Source organism: Panulirus ornatus, chromosome 33 (assembly GCF_036320965.1).
Source record: "Panulirus ornatus isolate Po-2019 chromosome 33, ASM3632096v1, whole genome shotgun sequence".
NCBI classification, from domain to species: Eukaryota; Metazoa; Arthropoda; class Malacostraca; order Decapoda; family Palinuridae; genus Panulirus; species Panulirus ornatus.
Genome location: NC_092256.1, coordinates 25,239,795 through 25,256,432, shown reverse-complemented (window position 1 = coordinate 25,256,432; position 16,638 = coordinate 25,239,795). Strand labels below are relative to the sequence as shown.

The 16,638-nt window shown below is 40.7% G+C and overlaps 1 protein-coding gene across 2 annotated transcripts in view; it reads left to right on the top strand.

Moving 5' to 3' along the window:
• The first annotated feature begins 5,793 nt into the window (after positions 1 to 5,793).
• The window catches only part of LOC139759651 (uncharacterized), a 144,893-nt gene continuing 134,048 nt past the window's right edge, over positions 5,794 to 16,638 (top strand). For both annotated transcript variants that reach the window (XM_071682045.1, XM_071682044.1), the window contains exons 1-2: positions 5,794 to 5,913; positions 14,400 to 14,565. In XM_071682045.1, the coding sequence (XP_071538146.1) occupies positions 5,911 to 5,913; positions 14,400 to 14,565 (169 nt within the window). In that variant the 5' untranslated portion in view covers positions 5,794 to 5,910. The remainder of the gene's footprint in view (positions 5,914 to 14,399; positions 14,566 to 16,638) is intronic.

Below are 16,638 nucleotides of genomic sequence, written 5' to 3'. Positions count from 1 at the left end.
ATGTTCTCGACTTCAACACATTCTTCAAGGCTCCCAGAATTTTCGCCCCCTCCCCCACCCTATGATCCACTTCCGCTTCCATGGTTCCATCCACTGCCAGATCCACTCCCAGATATCTAAAACACTTTACTTCCTCCAGTTTTTCTCCATTCAAACTTACCTCCCAATTGACTTGACCCTCAACCCTACTGTACCTAATAACCTTGCTCTTATTCACATTTACTCTTAACTTTCTTCTTTCACACACTTTACCAAACTCAGTCACCAGCTTCTGCAGTTTCTCACATGAATCAGCCACCAGCGCTGTATCATCAGCGAACAACAACTGACTCACTTCCCAAGCTCTCTCATCCCCAACAGACTTCATACTTGCCCCTCTTTCCAAAACTCTTGCATTCACCTCCCTAACAACCCCATCCATAAACAAATTAAACAACCATGGAGACATCACACACCCCTGCCGCAAACCTACATTCACTGAGAACCAATCACTTTCCTCTCTTCCTACACGTACACATGCCTTACATCCTCGATAAAAACTTTTCACTGCTTCTAACAACTTTCCTCCCACACCATATATTCTTAATACCTTCCACAGAGCATCTCTATCAACTCTATCATATGCCTTCTCCTGATCCATAAATGCTAATACAAATCCATTTGCTTTTCTAAGTATTTCTCACATACATTCTTCAAAGCAAACACCTGATCCACACATCCTCTACCACTTCTGAAACCACACTGCTCTTCCCCAATCTGATGCTCTGTACATGCCTTCACCCTCTCAATCAATACCCTCCCATATGATTTACCAGGAATACTCAACAAACTTATACAGAGATACCTCTGTAATTTGAGCACTCACTCTTATCCCCTTTGCCTTTGTACAATGGCACTATGCATGCATTTCACCAATCCTCAGGCACCTCACCATGAGTCATACATACATTAAATAACCTTACCAACCAGTCAATAATACAGTCACCCCCTTTTTTAATAAATTCCACTGCAATACCATCCAAACCTGCTGCCTTGCCGGCTTTCATCTTCCGCAAAGCTTTTACTACCTCTTCTCTGTTTACCAAATCATTTTCCCTAACCCTCTCACTTTGCACACCACCTCAACCAAAACACCCTATATCTGCCACTCTATCATCAAACACATTCAACAAACCTTCAAAATACTCACTCCATCTCCTTCTCACATCACCACTACTTGTTATCACCTCCCCATTTGCGCCCTTCACTGAAGTTCCTATTTGCTCCCTTGTCTTACGCACTTTATTTACCTCCTTCCAGAACATCTTTTTATTCTCCCTAAAATTTAATGATACTCTCTCACCCCAACTCTCATTTGCCCTCTTTTTCACCTCTTGCACCTTTCTCTTGACCTCCTGTCTCTTTCTTTTATACATCTCCCACTCAATTGCATTTTTTCCCTGCAAAAATCGTCCAAATGCCTCTCTCTTCTCTTTCACTAATAATCCTACTTCTTCATCCCACCACTCACTACCCTTTCTAATCAACCCACCTCCCACTCTTCTCATGCCACAAGCATCTTTTGCGCAATCCATCACTGATTCCCTAAATACATCCCATTCCTCCCCCACTCCCCTTACTTCCATATATATATATATATATATATATATATATATATATATATATATATATATATATATATATATATATATATTTTTATTTAATTTTGCTTTGTCGCTGTCTCCCGCGTTAGCGAGGTAGCACAAGGAAACAGACAAAAGAATGGCCCAACCCGCCCACATACACATGTATATACATCCATGTGCACCCATGCACAATATACATATCTATACATCTCAATGTACACATATTTATACACACACAGACATATACATATATACACATGTACATAATTCATACTGTCTGCCTTTATTTGTTCCCATCGCCACCTCGCCACACATGGAATAACAACCCCCTCCCCCCCACATGTGTGCGAGGTAGCGCTAGGAAAAACACCAAAGGCCCCATTCGTTCACACTCAGTCTCTAGCTGTCATGTAATAATGCACCGAAACCACAGCTCCCTTTCCACATCCAGGCCCCACACACTTTGCATGGTTTACCCCAGACGTTTCACATGCCCTGGTTCAATCCATTGACAGCACGTCGATCCCGGTTTACCACATCATTCCAATTCACTCTATTCCTTGCACGCCTTTCACCCTCCTGCATGTTCAGGCCCCGATCACTCAAAATCTTTTTCCCTCCATCTTTCCACCCCCAATTTGGTCTCCCACTTCTCCTCATTCCTCCACCTCTGACACATATATCCTCTTGGTCAATCTTTCCCCACTCATTCTCTCCATGTGACCAAACCATTTCAAAACACCCTCTTCTGCTCTCTCAACCACACTCTTTTTATTTCCTTACATCTCTCTCACCCTTACATTACTTACTCGATCAAACCACCTCACACCACATATTGTCCTCAAACATCTCATTTCCAGCACATCCACCCTCCTGCACACAACTCTATCCATAGCCCATGCCTTGCAACCATACAACATTGTTGGAACCACTATTCCTTCAAACATACCCATTTTTGCTTTCCGAGATAATGTTCTCGACTTCCAAACATTCTTCAAGGCTCCCAAAATTTTCGCCCCCTCCCCCACCCTATGATTCACTTCCGCTTCCATGGTTCCATCCGCTGCCAGATCCACTCCCAGATATCTAAAACACTTCACTTCCTCCAGCTTTTCTCCATTCAAACTTACCTCCCAATTGACTTGACCCCCAACCCTACTGTACCTAATAACCTTGCTCTTATTCACATTTACTCTTAACTTTCTTCTTTCACACACTTTACTAAACTCAGTCACCAGCTTCTGCAGTTTCTCACATGAATCAGCCACCAGCGCTGTATCATCAGCGAACAACAACTGACTCACTTCCCAAGCTCTCTCATCCACAACAGACTGCATACTTGCCCCTCTTTCCAAAACTCTTGCATTCACCTCCCTAGCAACCCCATCCATAAACAAAGTAAGCAACCATGGAGACATCACACACCCCTGCCGCAAACCTACATTCACTGAGAACCATATATATATATGTTAGGGAGGTAAATGCAAGAGTCTTGGAAAGAGGGGCAAGTATGAAGTCTGTTGGGGATGAGAGAGCTTGGGAAGTGAGTCAGTTGTTGTTCGCTGATGATACAGCGCTGGTGGCGGATTCATGTGAGAAACTGCAGAAGCTGGTGACGGAGTTTGGTAAAGTGTGTGGAAGAAGAAAGTTAAGAGTAAATGTGAATAAGAGCAAGGTTATTAGGTACAGTAGGGTTGAGGGTCAAGTCAATTGGGAGGCGAGTTTGAATGGAGAAAAACTGGAGGAAGTGAAGTGTTTTAGATATCTGGGAGTGGATCTGTCAGCGGATGGAACCATGGAAGCGGAAGTGGATCATAGGGTGGGGGAGGGGGCGAAAATTTTGGGAGCCTTGAAAAATGTGTGGAAGTCGAGAACATTATCCCGGAAAGCAAAAATGGGTATGTTTGAAGGAATAGTAGTTCCAACAATGTTGTATGGTTGCGAGGCGTGGGCTATGGATAGAGTTGTGCGCAGGAGGATGGATGTGCTGGAAATGAGATGTTTGAGGACAATGTGTGGTGTGAGGTGGTTTGATCGAGTAAGTAACGTAAGGGTAAGAGAGATGTGTGGAAATAAAAAGAGCGTGGTTGAGAGAGCAGAAGAGGGTGTTTTGAAATGGTTTGGGCACATGGAGAGAATGAGTGAGGAAAGATTGACCAAGAGGATATATGTGTCGGAGGTGGAGGGAACGAGGAGAAGAGGGAGACCAAATTGGAGGTGGAAAGATGGAGTGAAAAGGATTTTGTGTGATCGGGGCCTGAACATGCAGGAGGGTGAAAGGAGGGCAAGGAATAGAGTGAATTGGAGCGATGTGGTATACAGGGGTTGACGTGCTGTCAGTGGATTGAATCAAGGCATGTGAAGCGTCCGGGGTAAACCATGGAAAGCTGTGTAGGTATGTATATTTGCGTGTGTGGACGTGTGTATGTACATGTGTATGGGGAGGGTTGGGCCATTTCTTTCGTCTGTTTCCTTGCGCTACCTCGCAAACGCGGGAGACAGCAACAAAGTATAAAAAAAAAAATATATATATATATATATATATATATATATATATATATATATATATATATATATATATATATATATATATATATATGTGGATAGAGTTGTGCGCAGGAGGGTGGATGTGCTGGAAATGAGATGTTTGAGGACAATATGTGGTGTGAGGTGGTTTGATCGAGTAAGTAATGTAAGGGTAAGAGAGATGTATGGAAATAAAGAGAGCGTGGTTGAGAGAGCAGAAGAGTGTTTTGAAACCATATATATATATGGATAGAGTTGTGTGCAGGAGGGTGTATGTGCTGGAAATGAGATGTTTGAGGACAATATGTGGTGTGAGGTGGTTTGATCGAGTAAGTAATGTAAGGGTAAGAGAGATGTGTGGAAATAAAAAGAGCGTGGTTGAGAGAGCAGAAGAGAGTGTTTTGAAATGGTTTGGGCACATGGAGAGAATGAGTGAGGAAAGATCGACCAAGAGGATATATGTGTCGGAGGTGGAGGAAACGAGGAGAAGTGGGAGACCAAATTGGAGGTGGAAAGATGGAGTGAAAAAGATTTTGAGTGATTGGGGCCTGAACATGCAGGAGGGTGAAAGGCGGGCAAGGGATAGAGTGAATTGGATCGATGTGGTATATCGGGGTAGATGTGCTGTCAATGGATTGAATCAGGGCATGTGAAGCATCTGGGGTAAATTATGGAAAGTTCTGTGGGGCCTGGATGTGGAAAGGGAGCTGTGGTTTCGGGCATTATTACATGACAGGTAGAGACTGAGTGTGAACGAATGGGGCCTTCGTTGTCTTTTCCTAGCGCTATCTCGCACACATGATGGGGGAGGGGGAAGTTATTCCATGTGTGGCGAGGTGGGGAAGGGAATGAATAAAGGCATTGTGAATTGTGTGCATGTGTATATATGTATGTGTCTGTGTGTGTATATATATGTGTACATTGAGATGTATGGGTATGTATATTTGCGTGTGTGGACGTGTATGTATATACATGTGTATGGGGGTGGGTTGGGCAATTTTTTTTTTTTGTTTCCTTGCGCTACCTCGCCAACGCGGGAGACAGCGACAAAGCAAAATAAATAGAATAATAATAAAGATATATATATATATATATATATATATATATATATATATATATATATATATATATATTTATATTTATTTATTTTTTTATATTTATTTATTATATATTATCCCTGGGGATAGGGGAGAAAGAATACTTCCCACGTATTCCCTGCGTGTCGTAGAAGGCGACTAAAAGGGGAGGGAGCGGGGGGGCTGGAAATCCTCCCCTCTTGTTTTTTTTTTAATTTTCCAAAGGAAGGAACAGAGAAGGGGGCCAGGTGAGGATGTTCCCTCAGAGGCCCGGTCCTCTGTTCTTGGCGCTACCTTGCTAATGCGGGAAATGGCGAATGGTTTGAAAAAAAATGAAATATATATATATATATATATATATATATATATATATATATATATATATATATATATGTATATATATATATATATATATATATATATATATATATATATATATATATATATATATATATATATATATTGCCAATTGTTGCTGGTAATATCTTGTAAGATGTGTCTAATATCCGAAATCTTATTTAGAATTTTTTGATGATATATTACATATTACACTAAGAGATATTCTCATTTTCTATATAGTTGTAGACGTCAAAAGATGTTGGTTCTGTGTTCAAGCGACCCACCATCAGTCCCACGTAAACAGAAACCGATGACGAAAGGAAAATTCTAAGACGAATTCCTCCATGGTAAGTGCATTTCTTTAGACTTAAGTAGGAAAATCTTTCTCGTAAATTTTATTGCATGATTGGACAAGTTTGAATATATCTGAGTAGAATAAAGGTTAGGGTGGTTGATTTCTATAAGGGTTATGTTGAACAAGAGTTTTGGGATTGGTTAAGGTTATAGGGTAAAAGTGGACTTAACCCAAGTCATCATGTAAAAGTTTTGGAAAAAATGTGTTGAGCAGCATACTAGTTAAGCTAGGCATCAAAACTAGAGTTGGAAGCTGAGTGCCCATGTATATTGTTTCGTAATGGTAATATAGTTTAGAGAATAAAAGTTATGGAGCTTCATTATAAGCTTCTTATTTTCTACGATAAAAAGCTAAATTGTTATGATGATTATAAGGAATTATCAGGGAAAATATGGGATTTATTAATGAATACAATCGGTAATATGTAAGATGTCAAAATTATGAAAGCCTAATTAGCAATTCCTGAATGCTAAGGTTCATCATGATTTTCAATCTTCCAGTTGAAATATACAAAATATAGCCATGACTGAGTATTTTACTAACTGAGGACGAATATTAACACACGGATAACAGACCAAATAGCCGCTAGCACTGCCTCCCAATCTCCCCCAAATAGTCATTCCACATGACACTCTCCAACAGACCACGTTGATGTTGGCGCATTTTTACAATAAGTTTAGGTTAGGTGAACTTTTCTTGGGCCATTTAGATATTTTACAAGTGATTAGCTCACATTCACATAAATGAAACCCATATCAACCCAGATATTCCTATCCCCCATTACCCTTTTGCCTTAGTTGAGTTGATGATGTGTAATGCAGTAAATTATGTTCCACGACTTTTGTCCTATTTTCTTCACTTTGTTTTACTATTACCTTACAAAAATCACAGAAACTACATTCAGTGCATGGCCAAACTGGTACTTTACTGTGTATTTTAGGGATGCTGTGGAATTAGCTAAGATATGTTGACAGTGATGGTAGTTTACATTTAATGCAGTACATTAACATTAGTGAATGATGTATGTTTTTTTATGGTAGCTGAGATGGCATGGGCGGTCGAATGCCCTAATGGTGACTGAGTTTGGAAAAGTGTGTGAAAGGAGAAAGTTGGGAGTAAACGTGAATGAGAATAAGGTTATTAGGCTCAGCAGGATTGAGGGACAAGTTAGTTGGGACGTAAGATTGAATGGAGAAGAATTGGAGGTAGTAAAGTGTTTTAGATATCTGGGAGTGACGTAGCAGCAAATGAAACATGAAAGTGACTTTTAGGGTGGGGGAGGGACTGAAGGTTCTAGGAGCATTGAAGAATGTTTGAAAAGAGACAAAATTATTTTGGAGAGCAAAAATGGGTATGTTTTGAAGGAAAAATAGTTCCAACAATATTTTTATTATTATATGGTTGTTGAGGCATGGGCTATGGATTCGGTTTTATGAAGGAGGCTGGATGTGTTGGAAATGAAATGTTTTAGGATAACTTGTGGTGAGGAGATTTGATCGAGTAGATAATGAAAGGGTAAAAGAGATGTGTGGAAATAAAAAGAGTGTGGTTAAGAGAGCAGAAGAGGGTATGTTGAAATGGTTTGGACATATGGAGAACAAGTGAGGAAAGATTGACAAAGAGGATATATGTGTCAGAGGTGGAGAAACAGGGAGAAGCAGGAGACCAAATTGGAGGTGGAAGGATGGAGTGAAAAAGATTTTGAGCGATTGGGGTGTAAGCATACTGGAGGGGAAGAGGTGTCTGTGGAATAGTGTGAATTGGAACAATGTGGTATACTTGTGTCGACATGTTGTCAATGGACGGAATCAGGGCATGTAAAACTAATAGGGTAAACCATGGAAAGGTCTGTGGAGCCTGGATGTGGATAGGAAGCTGTGGGTTCGGTGCATTACACATGACAGCTGGAGACTTGAGTGCGTATGAATGTGGCTTTTTTTTGCCTGTTTTCCTTATGCTACCTCGCTGAATCAGGGGGTAGCAATACTGTTTCCTGTGGGGAGTGGATAAAGGCAAGCAAGTGAAGTGTCTGGGGTAAATCATGGGAAGTTCTGTGGGGCCTGGATGTGGAAAGGGAGATGTGGTTTCGGTGCATTATTACATGACAGCTAGAGACTAAGTGTGAACGAATGTGGCCATTGTTGTCTTTTCCTAGCGCAACCTCGCGCACATGAGGGGGGAGGGGATTGTTATTTCGTGTGTGGTGGGGTGGCGATGGGAATGAATAGAGGCAGACAGTATGAATTATGTACATGTGTATATATGTATATGTCTGTGTGTGTATATATATATATGTATACGTTGAGGTGTGTAGGTATGTATATTTGCGTGTGTGGACGTGTATGTATATACATATGTATGTGGGTGTGTTGGGCCATTCTTTCATCTGTTTCCTTGCGCTACCTTGCTAACGCAGAAGACAGCGACAAAGTAAAATATATAAAAGGAGAGATAGGTAGTATGTTTGAGGAAAGGAACCTGGATGTTTTGGCTCTGAGTGAAACAAAGCTCAAGGGTAAAGGGGAAGAGTGGTTTGGGAATGTCTTGAGAATAAAGTCAGGGGTTAGTGAGAGGACGAGAGCAAGGGAAGGAGTAGCATGACTCCTGAAACAGGAGTGGTGGGAGTATGTGATAGAGTGTAAGAGAGTAAACTCTAGATTGATATGGGTAAAACTGAAAGTGGATGGAGAGAGATGGGTGATTATTGGTGCATATGCACCTGGGCATGAGAAGAAAGATCATGAGAGGTAAGTGTTTCGGGAGCAGCTGAGTGAGTGTGTCAGTAGTTTTGATGCACGAGACTGGGTTATAGTGATGGGTGATTTGAATGCAAAGGTGAGTAATGTGGCAGTTGAGGGAATAATTGGTGAACATGGGGTGTTCAGTGTTGTAAATGGAAATGATGAAGAGCTTGTAGATTTATGTGCTGAAAAAGGACTGGTGATTGGGAATACCTGGTTTAAAAAGAGAGATATACATAAGTATACATATGTAAGTAGGAGGAATGGCCAGAGAGCGTTGTTGGATTACGTGTTAATTGATAGGCGTGCGCAAGAGAGACTTTTGAATGTTAATTTGCTGAGGGGCAACTGGAGGGATGTTTGGTCGTTATCTTGTGGAGGCGAAAGTGAAGATTTGTAGAGGTTTTCAGAAAAGAAGAGAGAATGTTGGGGTGAAGAGAGTGGTGAGAGTAAGTGAGCTTAGGAAGGAGACTTGTGTGAGGAAATACCAGGAGAGACTGAGTACAGAATGGAAAAAAGTGAGGACAAAGGAGGTAAGGGGAGTGGGGGAGGAATGGGATGTATTTAGGGAAGCAGTGATGGCTTGTGCAAAAGATGCTTGTGGCATAAGAAGCATGGGAGGTGGGCAGATTAGAAAGGGTAGTGAGTGGTGGGATGAAGAAGTAAGATTATTAGTGAAAGAGAAGAGAGAGGCATTTGGACGAGTTTTGCTGGGAATAATTCAAATGACTGGGAGATGTATAAAAGAAAGAGGCAGGAGGTCAAGAGAAAGGTGCAAGAGTTGAAAATGAGGGCAAATGAGAGTTGGGGTGAGAGAGTATCATTAAGTTTTAGGAAGAATAAAAAGATGTTTTGGAAGGAGGTGAATAAAGTGCATAAGACAAGGGAACAAATGGGAACATCAGTGAATTGGGCTGATGGGGAGGCGATAACAAGTAATGGTGGTGTGAGAAGGAGATGGAGTGATTATTTTGAAGGTTCATTGAATGTGTTTGATGATAGAGTGGCAGATATAGGGTGTTTTGGTCAAGGTGGTGCGCAAAGTGAGAGGGTTAGGGAGAATGATTTGGTAAACAGAGAAGAGGTAGTAAAAGCTTTGTGGAAGATGAAAGCCAGCAAGGCAGCGGGTTTGGATGGTATTGTAGTGGAATTTAGTAAAAAAGGGGGTGACTGTATTGTTGACTGGTTGGTAAGATTATTTAATGTATGTATGACTCATGGTGAGGTGCCTAAGGATTGTTGGAATGCTTGCATAGTGCCATTGTACAAAGGCAAAGGGGATAAAAGTTAGTCCTCAAATTACAGAGGTATAAGTTTGTTGAGTATTCTTGGGATATTATATGGGAGGATATTGATTGAGAGGGTGAAGGCATGTACAGAGCATCAGATTGGGGAAGAGCAGTGTGGTTTCAGAAGTGGTAGAGGATGTGTGGATCAGGTGTTTGCTTTGAAAAATGTATGTGAGGAATACTTAGATGGATTTGTATGTAGCATTTATGGATCTGGAGAAGGCATATGATAGAGTTGATAGAGATGCTATGTGGAAGGTATTAAGAATATATGGTATGGGAGGCAAGTTGTTAGAAGCAGTGAAAAGTTTTTATCAAGAATGTAAGGCATGTGTACGCGTAGGAAGAGAGGAAAGTGATTGTTTCTCAGTGAATGTTGGTTTGCGGCAGGGATGTGTGATGTCTCCATGCATGTTTACCATATGGCGTCCGAGCTACGTCTCTTCATTGTATATCAACTGACTGTTATATTTCTCCCTTGTGTCTCCCTTGATGATGTGATCTTTACACGAAAGTGCACTTGGGAACTTATCATGTTTCATTTTCCCCGTGGACTCATAGGAATATGAGCTTGTAGATTTGTGCGCTGAAAAAGGACTGGTGACTGGGAATACTTAGTTTAAAAAGGGAGATGTACATAAGTATATGTATGTAAGTAGGAGAGATGGCCAGAGAGTGTTATTGGAATACGTGTTAATTGATAGGCGCGCAAAAGAAAGACTTTTGTATGTTAATGTGCTGAGAGGTGCAACATGAGGGATGTCTGATCATTATCTTGTGGAGGCAGAAGTGAAGATTTGTAGAGGTTTTCAGAAAACAAGAGAGAATGTTGGGATGAAGAGAGTGGTGAGAGTAAGTGAGCTTGGGAAGGAGGCTTGTGTGAGGAAGCACCAGGAGAGACTGAGTGCAGAATGGCAAAAGGTGAGAGCAAAGGACATAAGGAGAGTGGGGGAGGAATGGGATGTATCTAGGGAAGTAGTGATGGCTTGCGCAAAAGATGCTTGTGGCATGAGAAGCATGGGAGTTAGGCAGATTAGAAATGGTAGTGAGTGGTGGGATGAAGAAGTAAGATTATTAGTGAAAGGGAAGAGAGAGGCATTTAGACGAATTTAGCAGGGAAATAGTGCAAATGACTGGTAGATGTATAAAAGAAAGAGGCAGAAGGTCAAGAGAAAGGTGCAAGAGGTGTAAAAGAGGGCAAATGAGAGTTGGGGTGAGAGAGTACCATTAAATTTTAGGGAGAATGAAAAGATGTTTTGGAAGGAGGTAAATAAAGTTCATAAGACAAGAGAACAAATGGGAACATCGGTGAAGGGGGCTAATGGGGAGGTAATAACAGGTAGTGGTGATGTGAGAAGGAGATGGAGTGAGTGTTTTGAAGGTTTGTTGAATGCGTTAGATAATAGAGTGGCAGATATAGGATGTTTTGGTTGAGGTGGTGTGCGAAGTGAAAGGGTTTGGGAGAATGATTTGATAAACAGAGAAGAGATAGTAAAAGCTTTGTGGTAGATGAAAGCCAGCAAGGCAGCGGGTTTGGATGGTTTTACAGTGGAATTTATCAAAAAAGGGGGTGACTGTATTGTTGACTGGTTGGTAAGGATATTGAATGTATGTATGACTCATGGTTAGGTGCCTGAGGATTGGCAGAATGCATGCGTAGTGCCAATGTACAAAGGCAAAGGGGACAAAGGTGAGTGCTCAAATTACAGAGGTATAAGTTTGTTGAGTATTTCTGGGAAATTATATGGGAGAGTATTGATTGAGAGGGTGAAAGCATGTACAGAGCATGAGATTGGGGAAGAGCAGTGTGGTTTCAGAAGTGGTAGAGGATGTGTGGATCAGGTGTTTGCTTTTAAGAATATATGTGAGATATACTTAGAAAGTAAATGGATTTGTATGTAGCATTCATGGATCTGGAGAAGGCATATGATAAAGTTGATAGAGATGCTCTGTGGAAGGTATTAAGAATATATGGTGTGGGAGGCAAGTTGTTAGAAGCAGTGAAAAGTTTTTACTGAGGATGTAAGGCATGTATGTACGAGTAGGAAGAGAGGAAAGTGATTGGTTCTCAGTGAATGTTGGTTTGCAGCAGGGGTGTGTGATGTCTCCCATGGTTGTTCAGTATGTTTATGGATGGGGTTGTTAGGAAGGTGAATGCAAGAGTTTTGGAGAGAGAGGCAAGTATGCAGTCTGTTGTGGATGAGAGGGCTTAGGAAGTGAGTCAGTTGTTGTTTGCTGATGATACAGCGCTGGTGGCTGATTCGGTTGAGAAACTGCAGAAGCTGGTGACTGAGTTTGGTAAAGTGTGTGAAAGAAGAAAGCTGAGAGTAAATGTGAATAAGAGCAAGGTTATTAGGTACAGTAGGGTTGAGGGACAAGTCAATTGGGAGGTAAGTTTGAATGGAGAAAAACTGGAGGAATTAAAGTGTTTTATATATCTGGGAGTGGAATTGGAAGCGGATGGAACCATGGAAGCCGAAGTGAGTCACAGGGTGGGGAAGGGGGCAAAAGTTTTGGGAGTGTTGAAAAATGTGTGGGAGGCGAGAACATTATTTTGGAAAGCAAAAGTGTGTATGTTTGAAGGAATATTGGTTCCAACAATGTTATGTGGTTGCGAGGCATGGGCTTTAGATAGAGTTGTGCGGAGGAGGGTGGATTTGTTGGAAATGAGATGTTTGAGAACAATATGGGGTGTGAGGTGGTTTGATTGAGCAAGTAATGAAAGGGTAAGAGAGATGTTTGGTAATAAAAAGGGTGTGGTTGAGAGAGCAGAAGAGGGTTATTGAAATGGTTTGGTCACATGGAGAGAATAAGTGAGGAAAGATTGACAAAGAGGATATATGTGTCAGAGGTGGAGGGAACGAGGAGAAATGGGAGACCAAATTGGAGGTGGAAGGATGGAGTGAAAAAGATTTTGAGCGATCAGGGCTTGAACATGCAGGAGCATGAAAGGTGTGCAAGGAATAGAGTGAATTGGAACGATGTGGTATACCAGGGTTGATGTGCTGTCAATGGATTGAACCAGGGCATGTGAAGCATCTGGGGTAAACCATGGAAAGTTCTGTGGGGCCTGAATGTGGAAAGGGAGCTGTGGTTTCAGTGCATTATACATGACAACTAGAGACTGAGTGGGAACAAATGTGGCCTTTGTTGTCTTTTCCTTGCGCTACCTCGCTATATATAGTGATGTTCTTTTGTAATCCCCCAAAGAATTACAACAGTCCAGGACCAATAAAAAGTGATAACAGTGAAGGAACAATGTGGATGGTATATTAAACACTTATTTCATAGAGATATCAAAGTACTGATAATGTGGCATATCATTTGTAAAGCGATAGAGTGGGGTAATTTGGATTCTCATTGTAATATGGAACCATGGAGACACAAGTTTTTAGACAGCAGACAGGAAAATTTCCCATCCCTTGTCATGGAGTGTATTAAGATGAGGGACTGATACGCCATCATTGCTCGATCTTATCTTCATACATTTTAGCATGGACATTGAGAACATTCTACTGAATTTAGTACACCAGTTGTAATGCTCAAATTTAAATATGTGGTAAAAGGGGACATTAAAAGACCAGAGGTAAGAAATTACATAAAGGGGAGATGTATTTAAGGGAACTACACAAACTTCAACGATTTTATGGTAATGTAGATTGGGAAATGGAGTTCTGTTCCCTGGAACCAGGGCTTTGTGGCAAGACGTTCTGTGAAATATACTGTGAAGGAGTACCTAAAATCTCAAATACAGAGAAAATGGTGAGAAAGAGAAAGGAATGATTTAATTAAAGATGTCATAATGCAAAGGAGCTCTGAGATATATGTTCTAGCCAGCCAGCATTTACAAGTTTTCATATAATGACTCCTGTTAATTAAGAGTTGAGCCTTTTTAGCACAAAACTGGTACTCTTTTCACAACCAAGGCAGATTCCTTGAGTTCATGTAATGAGGTAAGTGGTCTGCACCTTAGCTATTTAAGGGAATCTCTCATAAGTTAAGATAAGCAAAAGGGGCCTGTCACATAAAAAAATGCATGTATTAGACTTAAACTCTACTTTTATCTGGTGAGCCTCCCTTGTGTGGCTTTAGATGACCTTTTAAAGGGGATGATCCATACTGAAGGCCAAATTATAGCTAAGGATGAGAATTTTTGAGGTGCCACTTCCTTCATGTATGTCTCTAGGTATGAAATGGTTTTCCAGACTTCAAAATCTGCAAGTTTCCCCAAAGAGTTACGTTATATTCTGTAAGTTTTGTTACTGTGCTCTGTTTTTCCTGTTGATATGTTTTTCTCAGAAAAGTTAATTATATTCAAGTTAAGAAGGCAGCTGTCAGGCTGCTAAACACAGAAAGAAAAGAAAGAAAAAAGAATAATTTAATTGATTGAATTAGAATGTTTGTATATTTTTGCAGCATAGGTTATTGATATACCTTTTTTCTTTCAGGAGGGTAATGGTAGTAATAATGCTTCAAATGGGAGTCAAGGGGAGGAAAGGGTATCAGGCCGACCTGCTGGGGGAGGAAGTCTGGAAAAGCTAACACGAGAAGAACTCATTACTAAATGTCGAAACCTGTTGGCTTTAGCTCAGAAGGCTAAATCTGCAAAAGATGGTAAGACTGTGTAAAATTAATCATGATTTTGATGATAGATTATATTAAAATCCTCAAGTTGACATAAGAAATTTAGTGTAACAGGTAGTTAAGAATTGCAGAAACAAAAAGGGTCTTGAATGACATGTAAAGTGGGTAGATGAGGTGATTTAGGGAAATAAGGCTAAGGTTCATTCATGAAAATGGGAAAGGTAGAGTTGGTTGTAGCTCTGTTTGTTTGTCCCACGTTAAGAGAGAGAAAAAAATGAAAGGAAAAAAGTGCATTAGCTGAAAGGGAGATTTATGTGTTGAAGATCCAAAATTCAGGGAAGGGAGTTACAATCAAGTGAATCAGCAGACAAACATGTAATTGAATGGGGAAAAATTAGAAAGTGCATTAAACTGACTAATTGAAATTTATGTTTTAAGATAGGTCAAGGTGAATTATACTTTAACAAGAAAAAGCTACACAAAGAATGATAGAATTTCCAGTATTACTGTAGATTTTCCTGATAGTTCTGATAAAGAATTTTGGACATGCAGCTAATAGTAGAGAAAAATTAGATACTGTTTTACCCCCAGAAATATGTATCCAAGTAGATTCACCCCCTTTGACCATCATAAAACATTGGTGAGCATATGTTCTTTCACAGTTACTCAACAACTATATAGCACCATGACCAGGTCTTTTTGATGTCATTGTGTGGAGATGAGGCCAAGCAACCAACTATCCTCATCTTTTTCTGGCCCTGTAATTATCTGTTTGTACTGTTCAGGGAGGGAGTTTACATTCGTGGGGCCTCATCTGTTGAACATTCTTTATCTATCTATCTATATATCTGTTATGCCTGTTCCCTTCAGTGACTCCCTCATTGGGGTGCCCCCGGCAATAGTGTTCATAAGTAGTGAACTCCACTGCCGCTTTTTAGCTTTAAGTGCCTCATACTTAACAGGCCACTGGCAGAGGGCAAGTCTAGTGTAGTGTTTCTAGAGGCTCCTTCCTAATGTTCTTACATGACGTCTACCTAACACTCTCAACCATTGTTCTTACCACCTACTTCTACTTAACATTCCCGCCCACTGTTTTTACCAACTACTTCCACCTAATATTTCTACCTAAATGTTCATACCTACTACTTCTGTCTGTTGTTCCTACCATTTTGCCAAAAAGCTGGGCTAGCACATAGCACATACCACAAGGATATCTAAAGTTATGAAGAATGAGCTGTATGAGTTAAGTGCTGTCAAGTGTTACATGTATGATAAGGAGAGATTGTGTTTCTGAACAGAATGCCAGTAGTCCACGAGTGGGTGGGGCAGGAAAAAAGACAGCTACTTGGGTCAGAGGAGTGCAACTTGACAACACTGAAGTGCTGGCGTACTATGCAGCTGTCTAACCTTCCCAATACCCAGATGGGTAGCACTGGTAATATACTGTCCTGGCCATTGGCTGCCTACCAAATGCTACCTATTTCTTTTCCCCTCTTAGATTTGAAAGTAAATGTATATGTGAAATAATGTGTTTACTGGTATTTGTACCTTGTTCATTATCAAGGAATTTACTAACTCCTTGACTTATTACAGAAATACAGAATTTAAATACTACAAACAGAAAATACACATCCTTGAGTCAGTTGTTCACTGATGATACAGCGCTGGTGGCTGATTTGGTTGAGAAACTGCTGAAGCTGGTGACTGAGTATGGTAAAGTGTGTGAAAGAAGAAAGCTGAGTAAATGTGAATAAAAGCAAGGTTATTAGGTACAGTAGGGTTAAGGGACAAGTCAGTTGGGAGGTAAGTTTGAATGGAGAAAAACTGGAAGAAGTGGAGTGTTTTAGATATCTGGGAGTGGATTTGGCAGCAGATGGAACCATGGAAGTGTAAGTGAATCATAGGGTGGGGGAGGGGGCGAAAGTTCTGGGAGCCTTGAAGAATGTGTGGAAGTTGAGAACATTATCTTGGAAAGCAAAAATGGGTATGTTCGAAGGAATGGTGGTTCCAACAATGTTATGTGGTTGCAAGGCGTGGGCTATAGATAGAGTTGTGTGGAGGAGGGTGGATGTGCTGGAAATGAGGTGTTTGAGGACAATATGT